Source organism: Hemiscyllium ocellatum, chromosome 11 (genome assembly GCF_020745735.1).
Source record: "Hemiscyllium ocellatum isolate sHemOce1 chromosome 11, sHemOce1.pat.X.cur, whole genome shotgun sequence".
Classification (NCBI taxonomy): Eukaryota; Metazoa; Chordata; class Chondrichthyes; order Orectolobiformes; family Hemiscylliidae; genus Hemiscyllium; species Hemiscyllium ocellatum.
In genome coordinates, this window is record NC_083411.1 from 12,083,892 (window position 1) to 12,105,426 (window position 21,535).

At 40.6% G+C, this 21,535-nt stretch overlaps 1 protein-coding gene across 1 annotated transcript in view; it reads left to right on the top strand.

Annotated features, from left to right (window-relative positions):
• The window catches only part of fam199x (family with sequence similarity 199, X-linked), a 31,710-nt gene extending 19,353 nt beyond the window's left edge, over positions 1 to 12,357 (top strand). The window contains exons 5-7 of the mRNA XM_060832407.1: positions 2,939 to 3,100; positions 8,031 to 8,285; positions 9,280 to 12,357. Of these exons, the coding sequence (XP_060688390.1) occupies positions 2,939 to 3,100; positions 8,031 to 8,285; positions 9,280 to 9,450 (588 nt within the window). The 3' untranslated portion in view covers positions 9,451 to 12,357. The remainder of the gene's footprint in view (positions 1 to 2,938; positions 3,101 to 8,030; positions 8,286 to 9,279) is intronic.
• Positions 12,358 to 21,535: the final 9,178 nt, after the last annotated feature.

Genomic DNA, 21,535 nt, shown 5'->3' on the forward strand with positions numbered 1-21,535 from the left:
CAACTCTTTCTTGAAATTGATTAGGTTAGATTCCCTACAGTGTGGAAACAGGCCCTTCGGCCCAACCAGTCCACACCGACCCTCCAAAGAATAACCCACCCAGACCCATTTCCTTCTGACTGATGCACCTAACACTATGGGCAATTTAGCGTGGCCAATTCACCTGACCTGCACACCTTTGGATGTAGGAGGAAACCAAAGCACCCAGAGGAAACCCATGCAGACACGGGGAGAATAGACAGTCACCGGACGCTGGAATTGAACCTGGGACCCTGGTGCTATGAGGCAGCAGTGCTAACCACTGAGCCACCGTGCCACCCCATGAAAGAGACTATTGGAATAATTTATTTTGTTGTATGGGAAAGTCCAACAGTGATCAACAGTTCTCCCAGTCTGTATAAATGTGTTCAAAGAATAAGAAGCCGGTATTATCAACAGGCTAAAGGGCTTGCATTTCTAAATTATTTGATTTCTCCTTTCTTGTGCCCTCATCCTCTACCATGTGACCCAACAATATAACTAGAAGAGGCTGTGCATACTACAATACTAATATTAATGAAAATGAACCTTTCAGCTCAGCGAGCAAAACTACACCAGAACCTCAACCTGAGCTACAAATCTTCTCAAAAATTGTAAATCTTAATTGGGAGATTATCAGACTAGTATTATAGAAGGGAAAGTAAAAGGTAGGTTAGAGAAGGGTGTTGTAAATAATGGTTAGTTAATTATTCTGTTATACGTTCAGAAATAAGGCTGTTAATTTTGACTTTAAATAGTTCTTGGCCACTCAATTTTTACAGATTACTGCATGGGATAAACCTTTTCTGCGTTGCTGGTTTTAAATTAAGCAGGAGAGTTTACCCCATGTCATAACACTTATACCTATAATCCTTAGTTCCCTTAATGCTCTGAAATCTGTCTATCTCAGCTTAACAACTCAGCCTCTGTACCCTCTGTAGTAAAGAATTTCACAGCTTCGCTACTCTCTTGAGAGAAGAAATTCTTCTCATTTGTCTTAATAGGGCAACCTCTGACTGAATGTATCCCCTCTGGTCCTAGACTCTCCCACAAGGCAAAAAATGCTTTCTGTATCTACCTTGTCAATTCTCTGTTTCAATAAGGTCAGCATTCATTCTTCTAAACTCCAAAGGGTATAGGCCTAACCAACTCCACCCTTCTACCTTTCTTCATATGATAGCAATCAGAGAACATCTCTGGGACACCCGCACCAACCAACACCTCTTCAACCCCCCCCCCCCCGCCGCCCTTGGCCGGGCACTTCAACTCCCCCTCCCACTCAGCCAAGGGTATTCAGGTCCTGGGCAACCTCCATCGCCACTCCCTAACCACCTGATGCCTGGAGGAAGAATGCCTCATCTTCTTTCTTGACACCCTCCAACCCCCCAGCATCAATGTGGATTTCACCAGTTTCCTCATTTCCCCTCCCTCACTTTATCCCAGTTCCAGACTTCCAACTTGGCACTGCCCTCATGAGCTGTCCTACCTGTCCATCTTCCTTCCCACCTATCCGCTCCACCCTCCTCTTTGACCTATCACCACTAGCCCCATCTCTGTCTACCTATCGCACTCTTAACTACCTTTACCCCCCCCAGCCTCACTCCCCTCTCATTCATCTCTCCACCCTGAAGGCTCTCAAACCTCATTCCCAATGAAAGGTTCTTTCCTGAAACGCCGATTCTCTTGCTCCTTGGCTACTGCCTGACCTGCTGTGCTTTTCTAGCGCCACACTCTCAACTCTGATCTCCAGCATCTGCAGTCCTCACTTCCTCCATACCTGAATCAATCCAGTGAACCTTCTGTGCACTGCTTCCAGTGGCCATACATCTCTCCTAAGATAAAGGGATCAAAATTGCTCACAGATGTGGTCCAACAAGTGCATTGTGTAATTTTAGCATGATTTCCCAGTTTTCATGCACAATTCCTTTGAAATGAACAGCAACATTTATTTTGCTTATTGCTTGCTGCACTTTTTTAAAATTCATTTTTTGGATGAGGGTGTATTTAGCTATGCCAGCATTTATTGCCTATCCCTAATGACCCAGATGGCAGTTAAGAGCCAATCACATTGTTGTGAGTCTGGAGTCACATGGAGACCAGGTAAGGATGGCAGTTTCTTTACCTAAAGGACATTAGTGAACTAGATGGGTTTTTCCTGACAATTGACAGTGGTTTTCATGGTGAATGAAACTCTTAATTCCAGATTTTTATTGAACTCAAATTCCACCATTTGCTGTGGTTGGATTTGAACTCTGGTTCCCAGAACATTATCTGGGTCTCTGGATTAACAGTCCGTGAGTTCTGCAGACCTCACCAATTGCCTTTTTGTGTGATTGGCAAACTTGGCAACACTGCATTCACTTCCCTCATCTAAGCCATTAATATATAATTATAAATAATTGTAACTATTTTCTTCCTAGTTTTTAACTTCCACTTTTTGTCAGGCTTTATGTGTGCTGTTTGTTTATGGTTAGTTTCTCATTGCTACAGTGCCAATTCAAATCTCTGCAGTTTCTTGTTTACAAATATATACATTTTGCCATTCTACAGATAAGTGCAGTATTTTCTACAATGTCTCAAAAATCTTTCATAAGAATGTTTCATAAGTTAAACATTGCAACAGTTCTAATGCAAAACATTGATTGTGAAGGCTATTTGTTATTTATCAACTTCGATTCCTTGCTCACTTTCATTAACTGGGATATTGCTCAAACAATGATAAATGTTGCATCCAGTAATCAACCAGTTCCCAGAACTGATTTAAAATTCAAAAGCATGACTACAAAGAGAAGAAAGTAAATCATAAAAATGAAATTTTGTCACTATACGACCGAATGCAAATGGAACATGTATTGAACAATTTATCTTAATTGCGAGTGATTGTAAATGTTTTCCTCCTTATCATTTCTGCTCATTTCAGGTTGAATATATTGAATACCTGAGTCGTAAAGTCAGTACAGAGATGGGTCTGCGGGAACAGCTGGACATTATTAAAATTATTGATCCAAATGCTCAGATTTCCCCTACAGACAGTGAATTTATAATTGAGCTGAACTGTCTAACAGATGAAAAGCTAAAACAGGTAACTATGAAGATCAGATTTAAGTGTATTTAATGAAAGCCATAAGTGTATATCCCTGTAAAGGATTAATGCACTCAAACAGATGCTGTATTTAAATTTTTTTTATGAAGATGATAGCCTTCTTTTATTTCATTTGTTTTCTCTGGCTGTCACAGTCAATTCTGTAATATAAATCTGAGTGTCACTGGCTCAAAGTCAATATTCTCCTTATGCTTGCAATTTAGAATTAAACTTTGTATTAGCAAGTGAATGCAAATTGTATATCACAGTTTGCAATCACGTCCAATTAGAATCATAGAGTAATACAGCATGGAAACAGAGCCTTCAGTTCAACCACTCCACACTGACCATGTTCCCAAACTAAACTAGTCCCACCTGCCTGTGCCTGGCCCATATCTCCCCAAATCACCTTTTTGTGGACTTACCCAAATGTCTTTTAAACATTACTGTACCCTGTATCCACCACTTTCTCTGGCAGTTCATTCGACACATGAACCATTGTCTGTGTCAAAAGGTTGCCCCTCATGCCTCTCTCCTTAAAAATATACCCCAGTTTTGAACTCCCCTACTCTATGGAAATAACCCTTGTCATTCACTTTGTCTATGCCCCTCATGATTTTATAAACATCAATAAGCTCACCCCTCAATCTCTTATGCTCCGTGAAAAAAAGTCCCAGCCTATCCCACTTCTCCTAATAACTCAAACCCCCCATTCCTGGCAACGTATTAGTAAATCGATTCTGAACCATGTCCAGTTTAATAATATCCTTCTTATAACATAGCGACCATAACTGCACACAGCACACTCCAAACGAAACCTCACCAATGTCCTGTACAACCTTAATATGACATCTCAATTCCTATACTCAATTGTCTGACCAATGAAGGCAAGCGTGCTAACTGCCGCCTTAACCATCCTGTATGCATGTGATTGAAATTTCAAAGAATTATGTACCTGAATCCCTCTGTCTCTCTGCTCTACAACACTATCCAAGGCTTGACCATTACTTGTACAAGTCCTGCCGTAATTTGTATTAGCAAAATGCCATACCTCACATTTATCCAAATTAAACTCCGTCTGCCATTCCTCAGCACGTTGACCCAATTGTTCACGATGTCTTTGTAATCTTAGATAACCTTTTTTACTGTTCGCTATACATCATTTTGGTGGCATTTGCAAACTAATCATGCCTCCCTTATTCTCAAAGAACAAAGAAATTACAGCACAGGAACAGGCCCATCGGCCCTCCAAGCTTGTGCCAATCTAAACCTGTCACCTATTTTCTAAGGGTCTGTGTCCCTTCGCTCCCTGCTTATTCATGTGTCTGTCTGGGTACATCTTAAATGTTGCTATCGTTCCCACCTCTACCATCTCCTCTGGCAACGTGTTCCAGGCACCCATCACTCTCTGCATAAAGAACTTTCCACCCAAATCTCCCTTAAACTTCTCCCCTCTCACCTTGAACTCATGACCCCTAGTAATTAAGTCCCAGATTCTGGGAAAAAGCTTCTTGCTATCCACCCCGTCTTTACTCCTCATGATTTTGTAGACGTCAATCAGGTCTTCCCCTCAACCACTACCTTTGCAATGAAAATAATCCTAATCTACTCAACCTCTGTTTGTAGCTAGCACCCTCCATACCAGGCAACATCCTGGTGAACCTCCTCTGCACCCTCTCCAAAGCATCCACATCCTTTTGGTAATATGGTGACCAGAACTGTACTGAGTATTCCAAATATGGCTGAACTAAAGTCTTCTATAACTGTAACATGACCTGCCTATTCTTCTACTCAATACTCCGTCCGATGAAGGAAAGCATGCCGTATGTTTTCTTGACCACTGTATCGACCTGCGCTGCCACCTTCAGGGAACAACGGACCTGAATGCCCAGATCTCGCTGTGCATCAATTTTCCCCAGGGCTTTTCCATTTACTGTATAGTTGGCTCTTGAATTGCATCTTGCAAAATGCTTCACCTCACATTTGCTTGGATTGAACAACATCTGCCATTTCTCTGCCCAACTCTCCAATCTATCTAGATTCTGCTGCATTTTCTGACAGTTCACTTCACTATTGCTATTCCATCAATCTTAGTGTCATCTGCAAGCTTGCTAATAAGACAATCTACACCTTCCTCCAAATCATTTATGTGTATCACAAATAACATGGTCCCAGCACGGATCTCTGTGGAACACCTCTGGTCATAGTTCTCCATTTTGAGAAACTCCCTTCCACTACTACTCCCTGTTTCCTGTTGCCCAGCCAGCTCTCCATCCATCTAGCTAGAACACCCTGGACCCCATGCGACTTTACCTTCTTCCATCACCCTACCCATGGGGAACCTTATCAGATGTCTTACTAAAGTCCATGCATATGCCATCGACATCCCTTCCCTCAACAATCAACTTTGTTACCTCCTCAAAGAATTCTACTAGGTTTGTAAGATATGATCTTCCCTGTCCAAAACCATGTTGCCTATTGCTGATAAGCCCATTTTCTTCCAAATGGGAATGTATCCTATCCCTCAGTATATGCTCCAGCAGCTTCCCTACCACTGACGTCAAGCTCATAGATCTGTAATTACCTGGATTATCCCTGCTACTCTTCTTAAACAAGACGTTAACAATTCACCAGTCCTCCCGAACCCCACCCATGTTCAAGGATGCTGCAAAGATATCTGTTACGGCCCCAGCTATTTCCTCTCTCGTTTCACTCAGTAACCTGGGATAGATCCCATCCGGACCTGGGCACTTGTTCATCTTAATGCCTTTTAGAATACCCAAACTTCCTCCCTCCTTATGGCAACTTGACCTAGAGTAATCAAATATCTCATCCAAATCGTTTATATAAATGACAAACAAAAGTGGATCCAGTGCCAATCCCTGTGGAACACTGCAGGTTTCATGCCTCTAGTCCGAAAAACAACCCTCCATTACCATCCTCTGTCTCGTACCATTAAGTTAATTTTATATCCAATTGACAAGTTAAACAAACAATTGCTGTAATCTAATTTTTGTGTAAACCTTTGGAGGAGTGTTTGAAAATGTCACCTGGTGCCTTGTATAGTTTTACCAAGCCTTACCTATTTTTATGCTCCATTCCATTTAAAATAAAGACCCATTTGTTTCTCTATTTCCTACTGAACCTGTACACTAACTTGTTAAGGTTCATGCACAAGGCCCTCTAAATCCCTCTGTGCTGCAACTTTCTGCAGTCTTGCCCCATTTAACTAATATTCAGCTCCTTTTTTTTTCTGCCACATTGCATTACCTCATGTTTTCCCACAAATATTCCATTTGCCAATTTTTCCCATCTGTCTATATCCCTTTGCAGATTCTGTGTCAGCCCCACCACTTGCCTTCCCATCTGTTTTTGTCATCAGCAAACTTGATCACTTCCCTCATCCAGATCATTAATATATATTGTAAATAGGTGTAACTATTATCTGTTTGTTTTTAAGCTACCACTATTTGTAAAGGTTTGCTTGTGCTGTGTTTGTGAGTAGAATTAAATCTCTTATTGCCTCAAATTTCTGTTCAAGTTTCTGGAATTTCATGCTTACAAATATGTAAATTCTGTCACTCTGCCGACAAGTGCAGTATTTTCTAGCATTCCTCAAAAACATTTTAAGGTGGTGGAATGGGGTGGCGCTGGTCTGGAGGGGTGGGGGAGGGGTTTGGTTTGGGAGTCTTTGGGAATTTGTAGAGCAGTTTGTAAGTTGTGTGACCTGCAGGAAGGGACCAAATATTATTTGATCTGGAACTGAATCTCAGCAGTTCCAGTTAGTATTTGTTGCAGTATTTCACTATAACTTACTGATAATATTTGGTTTTGAAGAGGTTTTCAACCTGAAAATGATAAAACATTACTATCATGATTTGAAAAGAAATTAATCTGAAATTTGTAATATAGCTATCACTATCTGGGCAAGCACTTATTTCCTATCCCTAATTGCCCTGAAAAAAGGTGGTAGTAAGTCACCTTCTTGAACCACTTCAGTCCTTGGAGTGCAGGCAAATCCACAATGGTGTTAGAAAAGAAGTTCCAGCATTTTAACCCAGTGATAATGAAGGAATCGCATTGTAATTCCAAGTCTCAGTGGTGTGCAGCCCTGAGGGGAACTTACAGGTGGTGATGTTCCTATGCATCTGTTTTGTTTTAGCATATAATGCAGACAGAAAACAATTCCGTTCAATTGATGTTTTGTTGACCTAACAGTGATGGAAAAGCCTGCTTGGAAAGTGAAGCTGCAAGTCATCCAGATGTGTTGAGTTGAAGGCTTAGATGTTTTAAGTGTGAATACTGATTTTTGAGTAGAAAACTTTGTGTAATCACCAATATATCTGAATAACCTGGCAATAACAATGTACCTTTTGAAACTGTATCTGTTCTAATGGGCATGCATTTAAGGTGAGGGGGGAAAGGTTTTTGTACAGAGAGTGGTAAGAGTCTAGAACATGCTGCCAGGGATGGTGGTGGAGGCAAACACGAGGGGGCGTTTAAGGGGCTTTTAGATAAACACATGAATATGCAAGGAATGGAGGGAAGTGGGCCAAGGGCAGGCAGAAGGGAGTAATTTAATTTGGCGTCATGTTCAGCATATCATCGTGGGCCAAAAGGTGTGTTCCGGTTTGTGTTCTATTCTTATAGCACTAAAGTGAAGTGTACCATTTTAGTGGAAGTGTGTTTCATTACTTGTACATCACTGCTGTATTTGAAGTATTGTCTGTGAAGTGTACACATGTATCAAGATAAATCATGTTTTGATTGTTGAGCAACAGTTATTACATGAAACTTTCGAAGAATGAATAGTTTGGCAGTGTTCAAAATAGAAGCTTTTTGTTTTAAAAGCCACAGCCGCTAATTAAAATAGCATAAATTCTATTCATGACCATGGTGGCAAGTGACCTGCTCCAATTATCTTGTTTAGGTAAGAAATTATATCAAAGAACATGGTGCCCGCCAGCGCTCTGTACGTGAAAGCTGGAGAAGAGGTAGTTACGCTGGCTGTGGGGTCAGCGGTTTGAGTGGAGCCAGTAGCAGCAGTGGCAGTATGGTAAGCTCAGCTAGCAGCACTGGATCCAGTGGCTGTAATTCTGCATCTGCTTCAAGTGCCAACATGAGCCGGGCACACAGCGACAGTAACTTGTCCTCAAGTGCAGCTGAGAGAATAAGAGACTCAAAGGTATGGAGTTCATTAATTCCAAACCATCATATTTACAAGCTTAGATGTTGCTCATGGGTCATCCGTGCTTTTGATTTTCATTGGTGCTGTATGTAATCCAGTTTGTCTTTTTGATGTCTGTGTAGCAATGAGCGTATTGTACAGAACTGTGCAGTTTCAGACACTAAATTGTTTCGGTCAGATTTTAATGTTTCACTACCTTTCTTTCATATCCGTACGTTGGGGAAAATTGTTAGCGATCCCGACTCCTTTGTTTAAAGAATATATTTGTATTGCAATATTGCTAAATCAATAATTGTTTAAAAACTGGACTTCTATCGCTGAGTTAAAAGGAATAATGTGAGCAAGTCGGGAAAAACATGCAAATGTTCCCACAGGTTCTTTCTCCCTGAGTGCACGAGTAATACGGTGAAGATCCATCAGGAAAGATGCTGCGAAATTTGTTTCGTCAGAAAAATCTGAATCAACACCCTTCTTCCTTTGGCACCAAACTCAAACATGTGAGCCAATGTCATGAAAACCAAAGCACTGCACTTTTGAGTAGCAGGAGCATATCATGATCTCCTACGGATGGAGAAATCAGATTTGTTTATCGGTTTATTTAAAAGAAGAATACATGGGGTTTGTACTCTCTGAAAGTGAGAGTTGTGTGGTGCGACATGGAAGAAGTGGTCTAGAACAGCATGTTTTCTGAGCTTTGTCCGTCACATTGAACTATCGAGTTTTACCTGCAGTGCACAGGACCAAGTTGATCAATGAGATAATCTGCTTTTTATTGCCTTAACTTTAATGTAAAATAATGGACTATTGAAAGACACACATGCAATTTGCAATCTCTAATCTTTGGACAGTCAATAAACCTAGTCCACAGAGTACTCTGTGGCTTAAATAGCTGACAACCATTTTTTTAAAAAACAAAGGATGAATGTGCTGAGGCGATTCGTATCTTTCTTCCTACCTTTTCTCAACCCAATCCTTCCCAATTGTTCAACAGAAGCGATCCAAACAGCGTAAGCTGCAACAGAAAGCCATGCGGAAGCGTCAGTTGAAAGAGCAGCGACAAGCAAGGAAAGAGAGACTGAGTGGCTTATTTCTAAACGAGGAAGTGCTCTCTGTGAAAGTGGCAGAGGAAGATCATGAAGCAGATGTAGACATCTTAATGTGACCAACTGTAAAATGTGTTGAATTTAAAAGATAATCCATGATAACACTATCCAGCCGAAAGACTGGAGCTGAAAGCTTGAGACAAAAGGGGGTGATTTCCGTTTCCAACTTAACATTCTGTACCTTATTTTGTGTTTTTAAGACATCTCGATAAGTTTAATGAAGCTGCTGAACACTAATTTGTACAGAAAACTAATGTAGTTAATAACGTATCTAAATGACCTGGCAACAACAATGTGCTTTTGAAACAATATATTCTCCCATAGCACTAATGTGAAGTGCACTATTTTAGTGGAAATATATTTCCTTATTTGTGCATCACTGTGGTATTTGAAATATTGCCTGTGTAATATACATATGTGTATTAAGATAATTCATGTTTTGATGCTTTACTTGCAAAATATTATGTGAAATCTTTGGATAGTTTGGCAGTGTTTAATAATTGTTGCCACCAGTGGAGTAATTATCTGCCATTACCAAATTGCATGATTAGCTCAGTTAGCTTTTAACATTTTTAGAGAAATTATGCATTTATCCACATTGCACATAGGGAATCCCGGCATATGCAAAGGCTATGGCATAGAAATTCCTTCCAAGTCCAATGATTTCTATCAGAGAATAATTGATGGAGAAGGAAAGTCGAAAATGAATATTTCTGTTATTGAAAATACCTGTCTCACCTCATAATTACAGTGGGGAAAATATAATAGTTGGAGCAGAATTTTGTTGAGAGTCGCATTTCTTTTTGACGCAAAGCTTTCAAGGTCAAGTTTCCCTCCAAACAGACCACTTGTGATATTGTCACTGGGGAATAATCTGAAGAGACTATGTTGAAGACCCAGACCTTCATATTGGCTTGACGCCTGTTTCCCAGCTGTGGTATTCACTCTTGGATCATTGAGGAAGTTTCATTTCAACTCCCATCACAACCTGCTTTCCAATATTACGGTCAGTAGGAAGTTATAACTCCAATGAACCATCACTATATGTATGGAATGGCGCCATATGGGCTGAGAATGGAAACCAAATTGATGAGTCCAACCTTCTGAGACAGTGCCAATGCTGCTTTTTAATGAGAAAGTCTTTAATTTGCAATGAAGATGACTTCCCTTCCTCTAACATTGCTGACTGGCAGCATCTGTAGAGAGAAAACCAGTTAACCTTTCGAGTCCAGTAACTCTTTGCCTAACCCCTTCCCTCATGTCTCCCTGGACCCCAGATTTGTTTTTCTTTGCCACAACAATGCTATGTATGCTGTATAGTAAAGAGGAGATAGATGAATAAATGCTGTGTGCAATATTTACTATAAATTTTGTGGTAGGCCAGTATATTACATGCAGTGCTATAGAAGAGGAACTGGAAAGTAGCTTAATAGAAAATGAAGAGTTGCGAATGCTGGAGATCTGAAACAAAAAGTGCTGGAGAATTCCAGCATGTCTGGCACCATTTGAGGAGAGGAAATGCGTTTTGAGTCCAGTGACCAGAGTTTGTCCAGCACTTTATGTAGGTTATTGCGTTAACAACATGAAGGAAAAGTGTCAAAACAAGTGTGTTGGATCCAATATTAAGCACAGGGGAATCGATTATTCTTGCACACCTTCATGTGTGAAGGAAAAATGATGCAGAGGCATTAATTGATCACGTCAGCTTTCAATTTTAAAAAGATAATTGCTGTGCTCCAAAGAGCAGAAGTTGGTGGCCTTTTTCCTAGTTACATTGTTGTTAAAACCTTTGCGGCCTTGTAATTGATACCTTTTGTACGTAAGCAAAATGACTTACTAATGTGTTGAGATGTTTTAGATGAGAAAGATGAAACAAAACCCTTTTGTTTTGCGCGTGCATTTGTCTGTACTGTAATTTCTCATCTAGATGTATGGGAAATTAATTATTCCTTCTGGTGGAGTTATTTTTTGCTTGGGATGAAGAATTGGCTGATTCGGTGTTTTCTTTGAACAGTTCTGAAGGTGAAACTTGGGAAAGGAATTGTATGTAAAATCTCTGTGCGAGAGCAAGAGTAACAAGCTGGCAATTTGAGAATAATAATAGGTTGCATATCAGAGTGGAGTTATTTCAGTACATGGCTGTATCAGAAGAACCAACAACTGAGGTAGGTAGGTGTGGCAGTGTGGCTGATGTTAACCCCATTGGATAGATTCATGAGGCTGGTGTCTTCAGGGGAGCATTGCATATGAACAGTTTGCTCCCAGCACAAGCACAGTTGTGAGCATAGGAGTTACTTTGTCCAGTAACTGGAATAGTGAATGTGTTCAGTTGTGGGATTGCGTTTTAAAAGTCAAACCAGTACTACTTGAATACTGCTGAAAATGAGAAACATTTTGGCAAAGCTTTGTATCTTGTGCCCATCAGGACAGAAGCAAGAATACCAGTTCTCAGTGGGACCTGCAATTTATAATGCTCGAGTGGAAAGGGTAGTGCATGGCTGACAAGAAATTTCCTTCGCTGACTCATCACCCTGTGCAGTCTAAAATGTTGTTCCCTTTTGAAATTTAGCGATCTTCTGTCCTGAGTGCAAGTTAAAAACGTTCAGCATGTTTCTTTTTTTTAAGCAATGCTCACACTCTGCACCACTAATTAACTACTTGAATACTGCAGAATCGCTGTTGTAAAAGTCATGTCTTGTGGTATAAAACATATTGGCATGAAAGTTCCATCTTGCAGGGCTGTATATAAGTTTGCATCTTGATATTTTAATGTAATTTTTGTCACCCTATTGAATTTACGAAAATGTGAAAATAGTGGCAATGATTTCTGTAGTACTGTCTAGCAATGGGCCATTCCATTTTACTATATCTGCTGCTATGCCTGTTCAGAATTGTACAGTGATCATGGTCTTTAAAAAAAACAATGAATGCAGGTTTTGGATTTTTTTTTGCATTGCAGAATCTTTTATGAATTCTGCAGTTTGCTCTTTTCTATTGGAGTATATTAAAATTGTTTACATGTCAATAAAGGCCATTGTTTTGCATTCATCATTTCAAAGAACTTTAAGGCATTTCTGCATTTGAAGGAAGTTCAAGAATAATGGTAAAGATGGCAGTGAGTTTTGAGAAGAATTTTAGCTCAGGTTGAGGTTCTAGATGTAGGTTTGCTCACTGAGCTGGAAGGCTTGCTTTCAGATGTTTTGTCACCATTCTAGGTAACATCGCCGAGCCTCAGCTGAAGCACTGGTGGTATGGCCCGCTTTTTAAATAAGTGTGTAGGTTTCCTTGGGTTGGTGATGTCATTTCCCATTTTTTTCTCAGGGTCACCCGTGAACAGCTGTACTTCCTGCACGTATGTCTAAGGAAACAGGTACTACTTAAATGTCTTAAGTACAACCCTCCCCATTACACCTCACCAGCCAAAAGAATGGCAGAGCAAAACGACCCCAGAATGCTAAGAGAAATGGTCACTGATGCCCACAACAGACTCCGTAAACACAACCTGGAAATTTTGTGCCAAAAAAAGTTACTCATTGATGCAACAGACAAATGGACAGACACAGTACAACAAGCCATAGACATTAGACAGCAACAAACACAAAAGATTAAAAAAAACTAGACCTGTGGAAAAAGCTAGACAAACTTACACAAAATAACAACACTGACAACACAGAAGCATGGATAAAAAACTTATCTGACTGACCCTTAACAGACACTGAAAAAGCTTTCTTAGTAAGAGGATTAAATTACACCTTCCAGTTTACAGAATTCTTAGCAGCATTAGCAACAACACTGAAAGACGACAAACTCTCAGAAGAAACCCAGCAAGCCATAGGACAGTCTCACCAACATTAAGCAGGAAGAAGGAAGGAAACACACTGAATACGCAAGAAAGGAAAGCCCTAGAAGGACAAAAAAAAACATTATCCTACTGCAGACAAAGGATGCTTGACAGTCATTTTAAATCAAAGAGACTACATTGAGAAAGCGAACGCACTGCTTGCAGATACCAACAAGATGGACTCGACCCCACAACGAGAGAACCGAATCAAATCCCTACTCTTAAAAACTTCAGAAATCTGGAGAAATAAATAACATCAACTTCCAAAAAATGAAACCAGATGGATCCAACATACCATGCTTCTACGGATTACCCAAAATTTACTAACCAGGAGCCCCCCTCAGACCCATAGTCTTGCTACTTGGCTACAGATTCGCTAAGGAGCTACACCAATGGCTAAAATATTTAGTAGAAGACTCACACCACTCCATCCGCTCCACCCAAGAATTCCTGAAGACCAGCAAAGCGACAAAGATAGAAGAGGATGAAATAATGGTCTCCATTGACGTAACAGCCCTGTTCACATCCATCAACATCAATCTGGCCAAAGAAACACCGACTACACCATTAGAAGAACCAAAGACACATACACCAAACACCACCAACTTCATCAGCAAGGACAGTATTGTCAAGCTAGTGGACCTCTGCCTTACCACATACTTTACCTTCAACAACAAAACCTACAGACAGACCAATGGAACACCCATGGGATCTCTGATATCATGGTTCTTAGCAGAGACAGTAATGCAGAGATTCAAACAAACAGCTCTGGCAACCATCCAACCCAAACTTTGGGTTCGCTAAGTGGATAACACCTTTGTCATCATTAAATGAAACAAATTAGAGGAAACCTTCAAGACCATTAATAATGTTATTACTGGCATAAAATTCACTAAAGAGGTGGAAAACAACAACACGCAGCCATTCCTAGATGTCACAGTAGAGTGAACAGCCAATGGGGAACATCAAACTAGCATCTCCAGGAAAACAACATGTATGACCAAATACTGAACTACAGAAGCACTCATCCCAACATCCACAAACGAAGCTGCATTAGAACATTATTTCAACGAGTAACCACACAATGCAGCACAGAGGAACTATGCAGAGCAGAGGAAAGTCACCTATTGGGTGTATTCAAAAAGACTGGGGACCCAATGAACATAGTCCGCCGATTTCTCAGCAACAAACCCAAACAAGTAGACAAAATATCCAGAAATCCTAGCATCTCTCCCCTACATCAAAAGATATCTTGGGAATGATTGCCAGACTACTCGGACCTCTTGGCGTCATGGTAACCCACAAACCCACCAACACACTAAAACAGCAGCTAATTAACTTGAAGGACCCCATACAGACAACAAGCAAAATTAATGTCATTTACAAAATACCATGCAAGAACTGTAACAAAGACTACCTTGGACAAATGGGCAGAAAACTCATCCCCAAGATACATGAACATCAACTAGCCGCAAAACGACATGACCCACTTTCACTAGTATTTATACATACAGATGAGGAAGGACACCACTTCGACTGGGACAACACATCCATCCTAGGACAAGCCAAACAGACACGCATGAGAATTCCTAGAGATATGGCATTCCAACCGGAACTCCATCAACAAACACATTGACTTGGATCCCATTTACCACCCCCTGAGAAAAAGAGCAGGAAATGATGCCACCATAGGAAATGACATCACCAATCCAAGGAAACCTAAACAACATAAATAAAAAGTGGGCCATACCACCAGTGCTTCATCTGGAGGCTTACTGATGATTTTACCAAGTATAGTGAAGAAACGTCTGAAACCAAACCTTCCAACTCAGCGAGCAAACCTACATCCAGATAAAGATGGCCTTAAGCAGTTTATTGATCATTTCCGACATAAAATTTATAAAAAATGTTCTGTCAAAGTCTGGGTGGTGTCCGATAAAAACAAAGCACTGTGAATGCTAGAGATTTGAAGGGTTGGTGAGGGTTGGCGGGGGGAGGAAGGTGGGGAGCGTCTCATGCTTTCCACTTTATCCATTTTACAGTCTTACAAGCTTCTAGCAGGTAGCCCTAATGCAGATTTCTCTATTTCAAAATATATTAGCATTTTACTTAAACAGTGCATATGCTGATACTTCTTTTTAGCTATTCACTATTCTGCCTAAACAGCTGAGTTTTGTGACATGAGTTGTTTATTTATCGTTAGGCAATGTAAAAGTTTAAAGTGGATGTGTCCTGCTTTCTCAAAAACCTTTCAAATTCTGCCAATTTAAAAGTAAGTTGTGAGGAATTAGAGATTGTGAATTTAAACAAGAACTATTTCTTGAAATTTGTGGATAGTAATTTATGTTTTTCAAAGCATGGTAGATGTAAATTACTGTATTGGTCTCAACGTCAGTTAGCAAGTTGGTGTATTTTAATACACTTTCATTCCATCTGAAATCTTTGGTGTAACTTGATCAGCATTAAATGTGTTTTAAAACTCATCAGTAAATGCCTAAGTAAAAGTTAAAGTATGTTCAATCTGAATGCAGCCTCTGCCTGTAAGAAACATAGTGCATTTAAAGGGAATCTAGATAGAACTGGTGTTGATAAGGATTTGGTGAAGAAAGGTAGGAGAAGGTGTGTACAGAGTATAAGGTCTGGCATGGTCTCGTTGAGCCAAACTGTTTCTGATCAATGCATTGCTTACAGTTGTGCATGAAAACAAGATTTCGAGGCAATTAAGGATGAGAGAGGACACTTATTCCATCTCATTTCACCCGATCAGACGGGCTGTACAATTCCTCCTCCCCATCATAACTTTGAATTGTTTCCAAAATGGTTCCAGAACCTCTCCCCTGCAACTCTCCATTCCTTTATGAGCAGTTCGATAATAAGCGTCAATTGACCTTTTTTAACTCTGTGTGATCTTACTTCAGAGTATATTCCCTACAGTATGGAAACAGGCCCTTTGGCCCAACAAGTCCACACCGACTCTCTGGAGAGTAACCCACCTAGACCCTATGTTTACCCCTCACTCATGCCTCTAACACTATGGGCAGTTTAGCATGGCCAATTCACCTGATCTGCACATCTTTGGATTGTGGGAGGAAAGCAGAGCACCCGGAGGAAATCCGCGCAACACAGGGAAAATGTGCAAACTCCACTCAGACAGTTGCCCATGGCAGGAATCAAACCCGCTAACCGCTGAGCCACCGTGCTGCCCTTTAGGTTATGTTAGTCCATATTTGCCACCTTCATTCCTTTACTATTTTGAAAACATAGTGTGGTTAGGTTTCCGATATATCCCTTTCCTTGAGAAATCCAAGTTTTTTTTGTTGCTTTTTGGTAACTTGAACATTTTATGCTAGAGGTCAGCCTAATGGTACTTTACCACACTGGCTCAGGTGCTTGAGTGTACTTATTGATCAGCATGAGTGCATCCCGACCAGACCAATCCTCATTTTAATTCATCATTTTGTTTCTGTATTCTGCTTTATTTTTACTGATTATGTGATCATTGAACTCAACAATTGATGTTCAACAATTTGAGTGTTTGTTTTTAATGTGTTAAAGAAAACTCTATGTGTCTCCATTCATAATCTTTTTTGGTCTGTTTTTGAACCATTGATATTCTCACTTGAGAATGTGTGGAGTCAAATCGTGCATGGAATCTTACAAACATTTGTCAAATGATCTGGTGCTGATGTTGATGGATATAATGTGCCTATAATACCAGAAGAACCTCGCCTTGTCTTTGAATCATACCATCTTCGAAGCCCACTGGTTGTTGTCCTCAGCTTAACATCTTTTTCCGATGGTTGCACGTTCAGCTGTGCGGCATTCTCGTCACACCTCAATGAAGTAGTCAAGAAGTGAGTGGATTCTGAGGCTTCATTCGAAGGTATAAGTGCTACCAGAGAGTCAAAGCTGTTAAGCAGGCAGCCAGGATAAGAATGAACGATTCAAATAAAAAGAATCCTGTGGGTGCTGGAGATCCAAAATAAAAACAAGGTGCTCCAGAAACTTTGGGTCTGATGGCATCTCTGAGGAGAGAAACAGAGATGCTATCTCTGCAAAGTTCAAATTCATTTTTAGACGGCTAAAATACAAAAGCATTGATATGCAAGAGGCTATCTAAGGCTGTGGTCAAATTGCATTTGGAATATTGTGCGCTGTTTGGGCCCCATATCTCAGGCAGGATGTGCTGTCCTTGGAGGGGGTGCAAAGGAGGTTCACAAGAATGATCTTGAGGTGAAGACCTTGTCATATGATGAGTGGTTGAGGACTCTGGGTCTGTCCATGGTAAAGTTTAGCAGGATGAAGAGATGCTTAATTGAATTTTACAGAATACTGAGAAGCCTGGATCGTGTGCATGTAGAAAATATGTTTCCCCTAGTATGACAGACGAGCACTTGAGGGCACAGCATCAGAGTGAAGGGGCAACCATTGGAAACTGAGATTAGGAGGAATTAATTTAGCTAGAGGATGGTGAATGTGTGGAACTCATTGCTGCAGACGGTAGTGGAAGCCAAGTCATTGTGTGTATTTAGGACAGAGATAGGTTCTGGATTAGTAAGGGGATCAAAGGTTACAGGGAGAAGGGAGGAAGATGGGTTTGAGAAACATCTCAGCCATGATTGGGTGGTGGAGCAGACTTGATGGGCCAAAATGAACTAATTCCACTCCTATATCTTATAGTGTTTTGATCTCTTTAGTTATGAAGAAGAGTCATATCAGGCTCTCAATGTTAATTCTGTCTCCCTCCACGGATGCGTCCAGACCTGCTGAATTTCTTGGTTTGCATTTCAGAATTGAGAATGTCTTTAACTTTAAATTATGATGACCCTGAGTACTTCAAGCTGCTACTATGGGAAATTGCGACTGTTGAGGTCATTTAGCATGCTATCTGTCATGGAGAAGGTGTTATAATTGGTCATTAAGAGGACTGGCCACTTGGGGGGAAGAACAAAACCAACGTCGTTGGGAAGAGTTAATTTTAGTTTTGTGAAGGGCAAGTGATGTTTTCCCAGCTCGTTGGAGTTCTCTGAAGGAGTAGCATGCATTTCGATAGGCGACCCTGTAAAGTGAATTCCCAGAAGGCGTTGGACAAATTCTGAAGTTATTCAGTAAAGTTGAAGCACATGGAAGAGGTGGTAACTTATGAGGAGAAATTTTAAAATAACTAGCCCTCAGAAGGCAGAGTAGGCATGAGTAGTTGATTTTCTGGTCAACAAAGTATAATGATTGGAGTCTGTGTTTGGGATCTCAGCCTTCTACAGTACTTGTCAATTGCTTAGATGATGAGTGAAGGCACAATGGTTAACTTCGAAGCTAGGCAAGCATGCAGGGAAGAGCAACTAGGAGGTCCAAGACTTATATGGATAGATCAAGTGGGCAAAATATTTATAAATTGAGTACAATGTGAGAAAAAGTGAAGTTGCTTACTTTGGAAGGAAGAATTAAAAAATTAATGGAGAACTACTGCATGATCAAGTGTGTAATGTGCAAGATAAAGCAAGTGGTTAAGGCGGTTCATGGAATCCTATTCTTTATTATGGGGGAAATTGCACATATCAGTAAGGATGTTACATTTCAGCTGTACAGGACATTAGTGAGCACATTATTCACACTGTTGTTTTGGTCCACTTGGAAGCATATGAACGCAATGGAGGAGGTGCAAACAAAGAAAAGGGTGATGTGAGACAAAATGTTCTTCACGTGGCAAGTAGTTAAGATGTAGAATGCAAATTCCTGGAAGTGTGGTGGAGGCAGGTTCAATTAAGACATCTAAGAGAACATTGGACGATTGTTTGGATAGTTATGGTGTACCAGCAGATGGGGAGAAGGCCAGGATATTGGGACAGAGCCAGTACAGACTCGATGGGCAGAATCGCTACTTCCTGCGCGGGAATAACTCTGCATGCAAACTTCTAAAGCTGATTATCACAATGAAAAGATTGTCTTATGAGGGAGGTTTGAACTGACTGGGCTTGTTCTCACTACAGAAGAGTCCCACCAGGCATCAACTTTGTTTCTCACCCCACAGATACTGCTGGGTTTTTCTAGCAGCTGATTGCCTTTGTTTAAGATTTCTAGCATCCACAGTATTTTGGCTTTTATTGGTTTTCACTGGAGAGGGAGGGGTGACATTATGAAGTGTGTAAGGTCCTGAGCATTATTGGCAAGGCGGATGTGGCAAAGATTCTAGATTAGCGTGAGTCTAGCTTTGGGGAAGACACTTGTAAAATTCGGGTTTGCCATTTTGGGACAGAGATGAGGAGACATTTTTTTCTGAGGTTTGTTGGAATCTGCAACTCTGACTCAAAATGTGGTCAAAAATCACATGACACCAGGATACAGTTCAGGATACAGTCCATTTGAAAACAAGCTTTCTGCATCAGGTACACAGCACCTCCATATGGTAGAGAATGTTTAAGGGGAAGATGAGTCAATTCTTGTTCATTGGGGGACTGAAAGGGTATTGGCTGTAGATTTGAATGTGGAATTTGAAGTAAAAACCGATCCTATTAAATGGCAGAGTAGATTCAAGGGGTTGAATGGCCGATATGTACTCCCCATTAACTTACCTTTTAAGTATCAAAGAAAGAAAACATTTTGATGTAGGATCACCAGTGTGGAAACAGGTCATTCAGCCCAATAAATCCACAGGAACCCTACCAAAGGCATGCTACCCACATCCATCCCTATCCCTGTAACCCTGCAGTTCCCATGGTCAATGCCTCTAACCTACACATCCCTGAACACTATGGGTAATTCAGCATAGCCAATTCACCTAACTTGCACATCTTTAGATTGTAGGATGAAACAGGAGCACCCAGAGGAAACCCACATAGACACGGGGAGAATGTGCAAACTCTGAAATCATGAGGGGCATAGATAGGGTAAATAGACAAGGCCTTTTCCCTGAGGTGGGGGACATAGTTTTGGGTGCGAGTGGAAAGATATGGAAGAGACTTAAGGGGCAATGTTTTCATACAGAGGGTGGTGTGTATGTGGAGCCAGAGGAGGTAGTGGGGGCTAGTACAAATGCAACATTTAAAAGGCATCTGGATGTGTATATGAATAGGAAGGGTTTGGAAGATATGGGCCAGATGCTAGCAGGTGGGACTAGATTGGGGTGGGATATCTGGTTGGACCGAAGGGTCTGTTTCCATGCTATACATTTCTATGACTCCACACACACAGCCACCTGAGGCTGGAATTAAACTTGGGTCCCTGGCACTTTGAGACAGCAATGCCAACCACTGTGCCACCCCAAATCTAGCTCGCACCTTGAACCAGAGAAGATTAAGAGGTGACCTTATTGAAACATTCAAAATTATGAACAATTTAGGGTAATGAAGAAAGAAGGGCAGCATGGTGGCTCAGTGGTTCGCATTTCTGCCTTAGCGCCAGGGACTCTGATTCGATTCCACCTTCTGGCAATTGTCTATGTGGAATTTGCACATTCTCCCTGTGTATGCATGAGTTTCCTCCCACAGTCCAATTTGTCCTGGATTGGAATAGCATTTGAGAAAAATCTGTTTTACTAAATTTGCCTCTGCCAAAGGTGCGCTTATGGGTTGCAGCTACGGTGGTGATTAATAGTTAAATTAAATATTATTTTATTCAATATTTCAACAGAGTAAAGTTATAACCATTTTAAAAAAATATTTTAATTATATTGTAAGAATAATATAAGAGTAATAATAATAAGTGTTTTGCTTAAAGCCTTATGGTAGACCAGTAGAATCACATCTGGAACACAGTGCCTTATGTTATGGACTAGGCCAGACCACTCAAAACATTCTTACACAGGCACCTCAGACCATAACTTTGCAATTTGTTTTGGTAAGTGTACAGTGAAAATTACCCGAATTAAGTTAGCTAGATTGACTACTAGATTTTAAAACAGACAAAAATATATTCACAAAATTACACGATGAAACACAAAGAACAGAATAAAGAACACCTACAGAACTCAGCTGATCCAACTAGCCTTAATTATGCTGTTCTGAATATATACAACAGTTCCAATAACAAACTCCCTTTAAAAACCAGTATAATTGGAACACATGCTTACAAGTTGAAATTGAAGGACAGAATGACAGAGAGTTTCTACGCAACACGCTGTTGAACTCCTTACCAGATCAAGACTGAACTAAACTGCTCAGCTCAGCGAGAGAGCTGACCACTCCACTATTCTTTGTACAGGTCACTTCTAAAACATGACCACTTTGGCCTGGAGTCTCATCTGTTTACATATAAACAAAAGGCCTTTCAAAATCCTTTTCATCTCTGTAGCAAACCAGACTGATCGG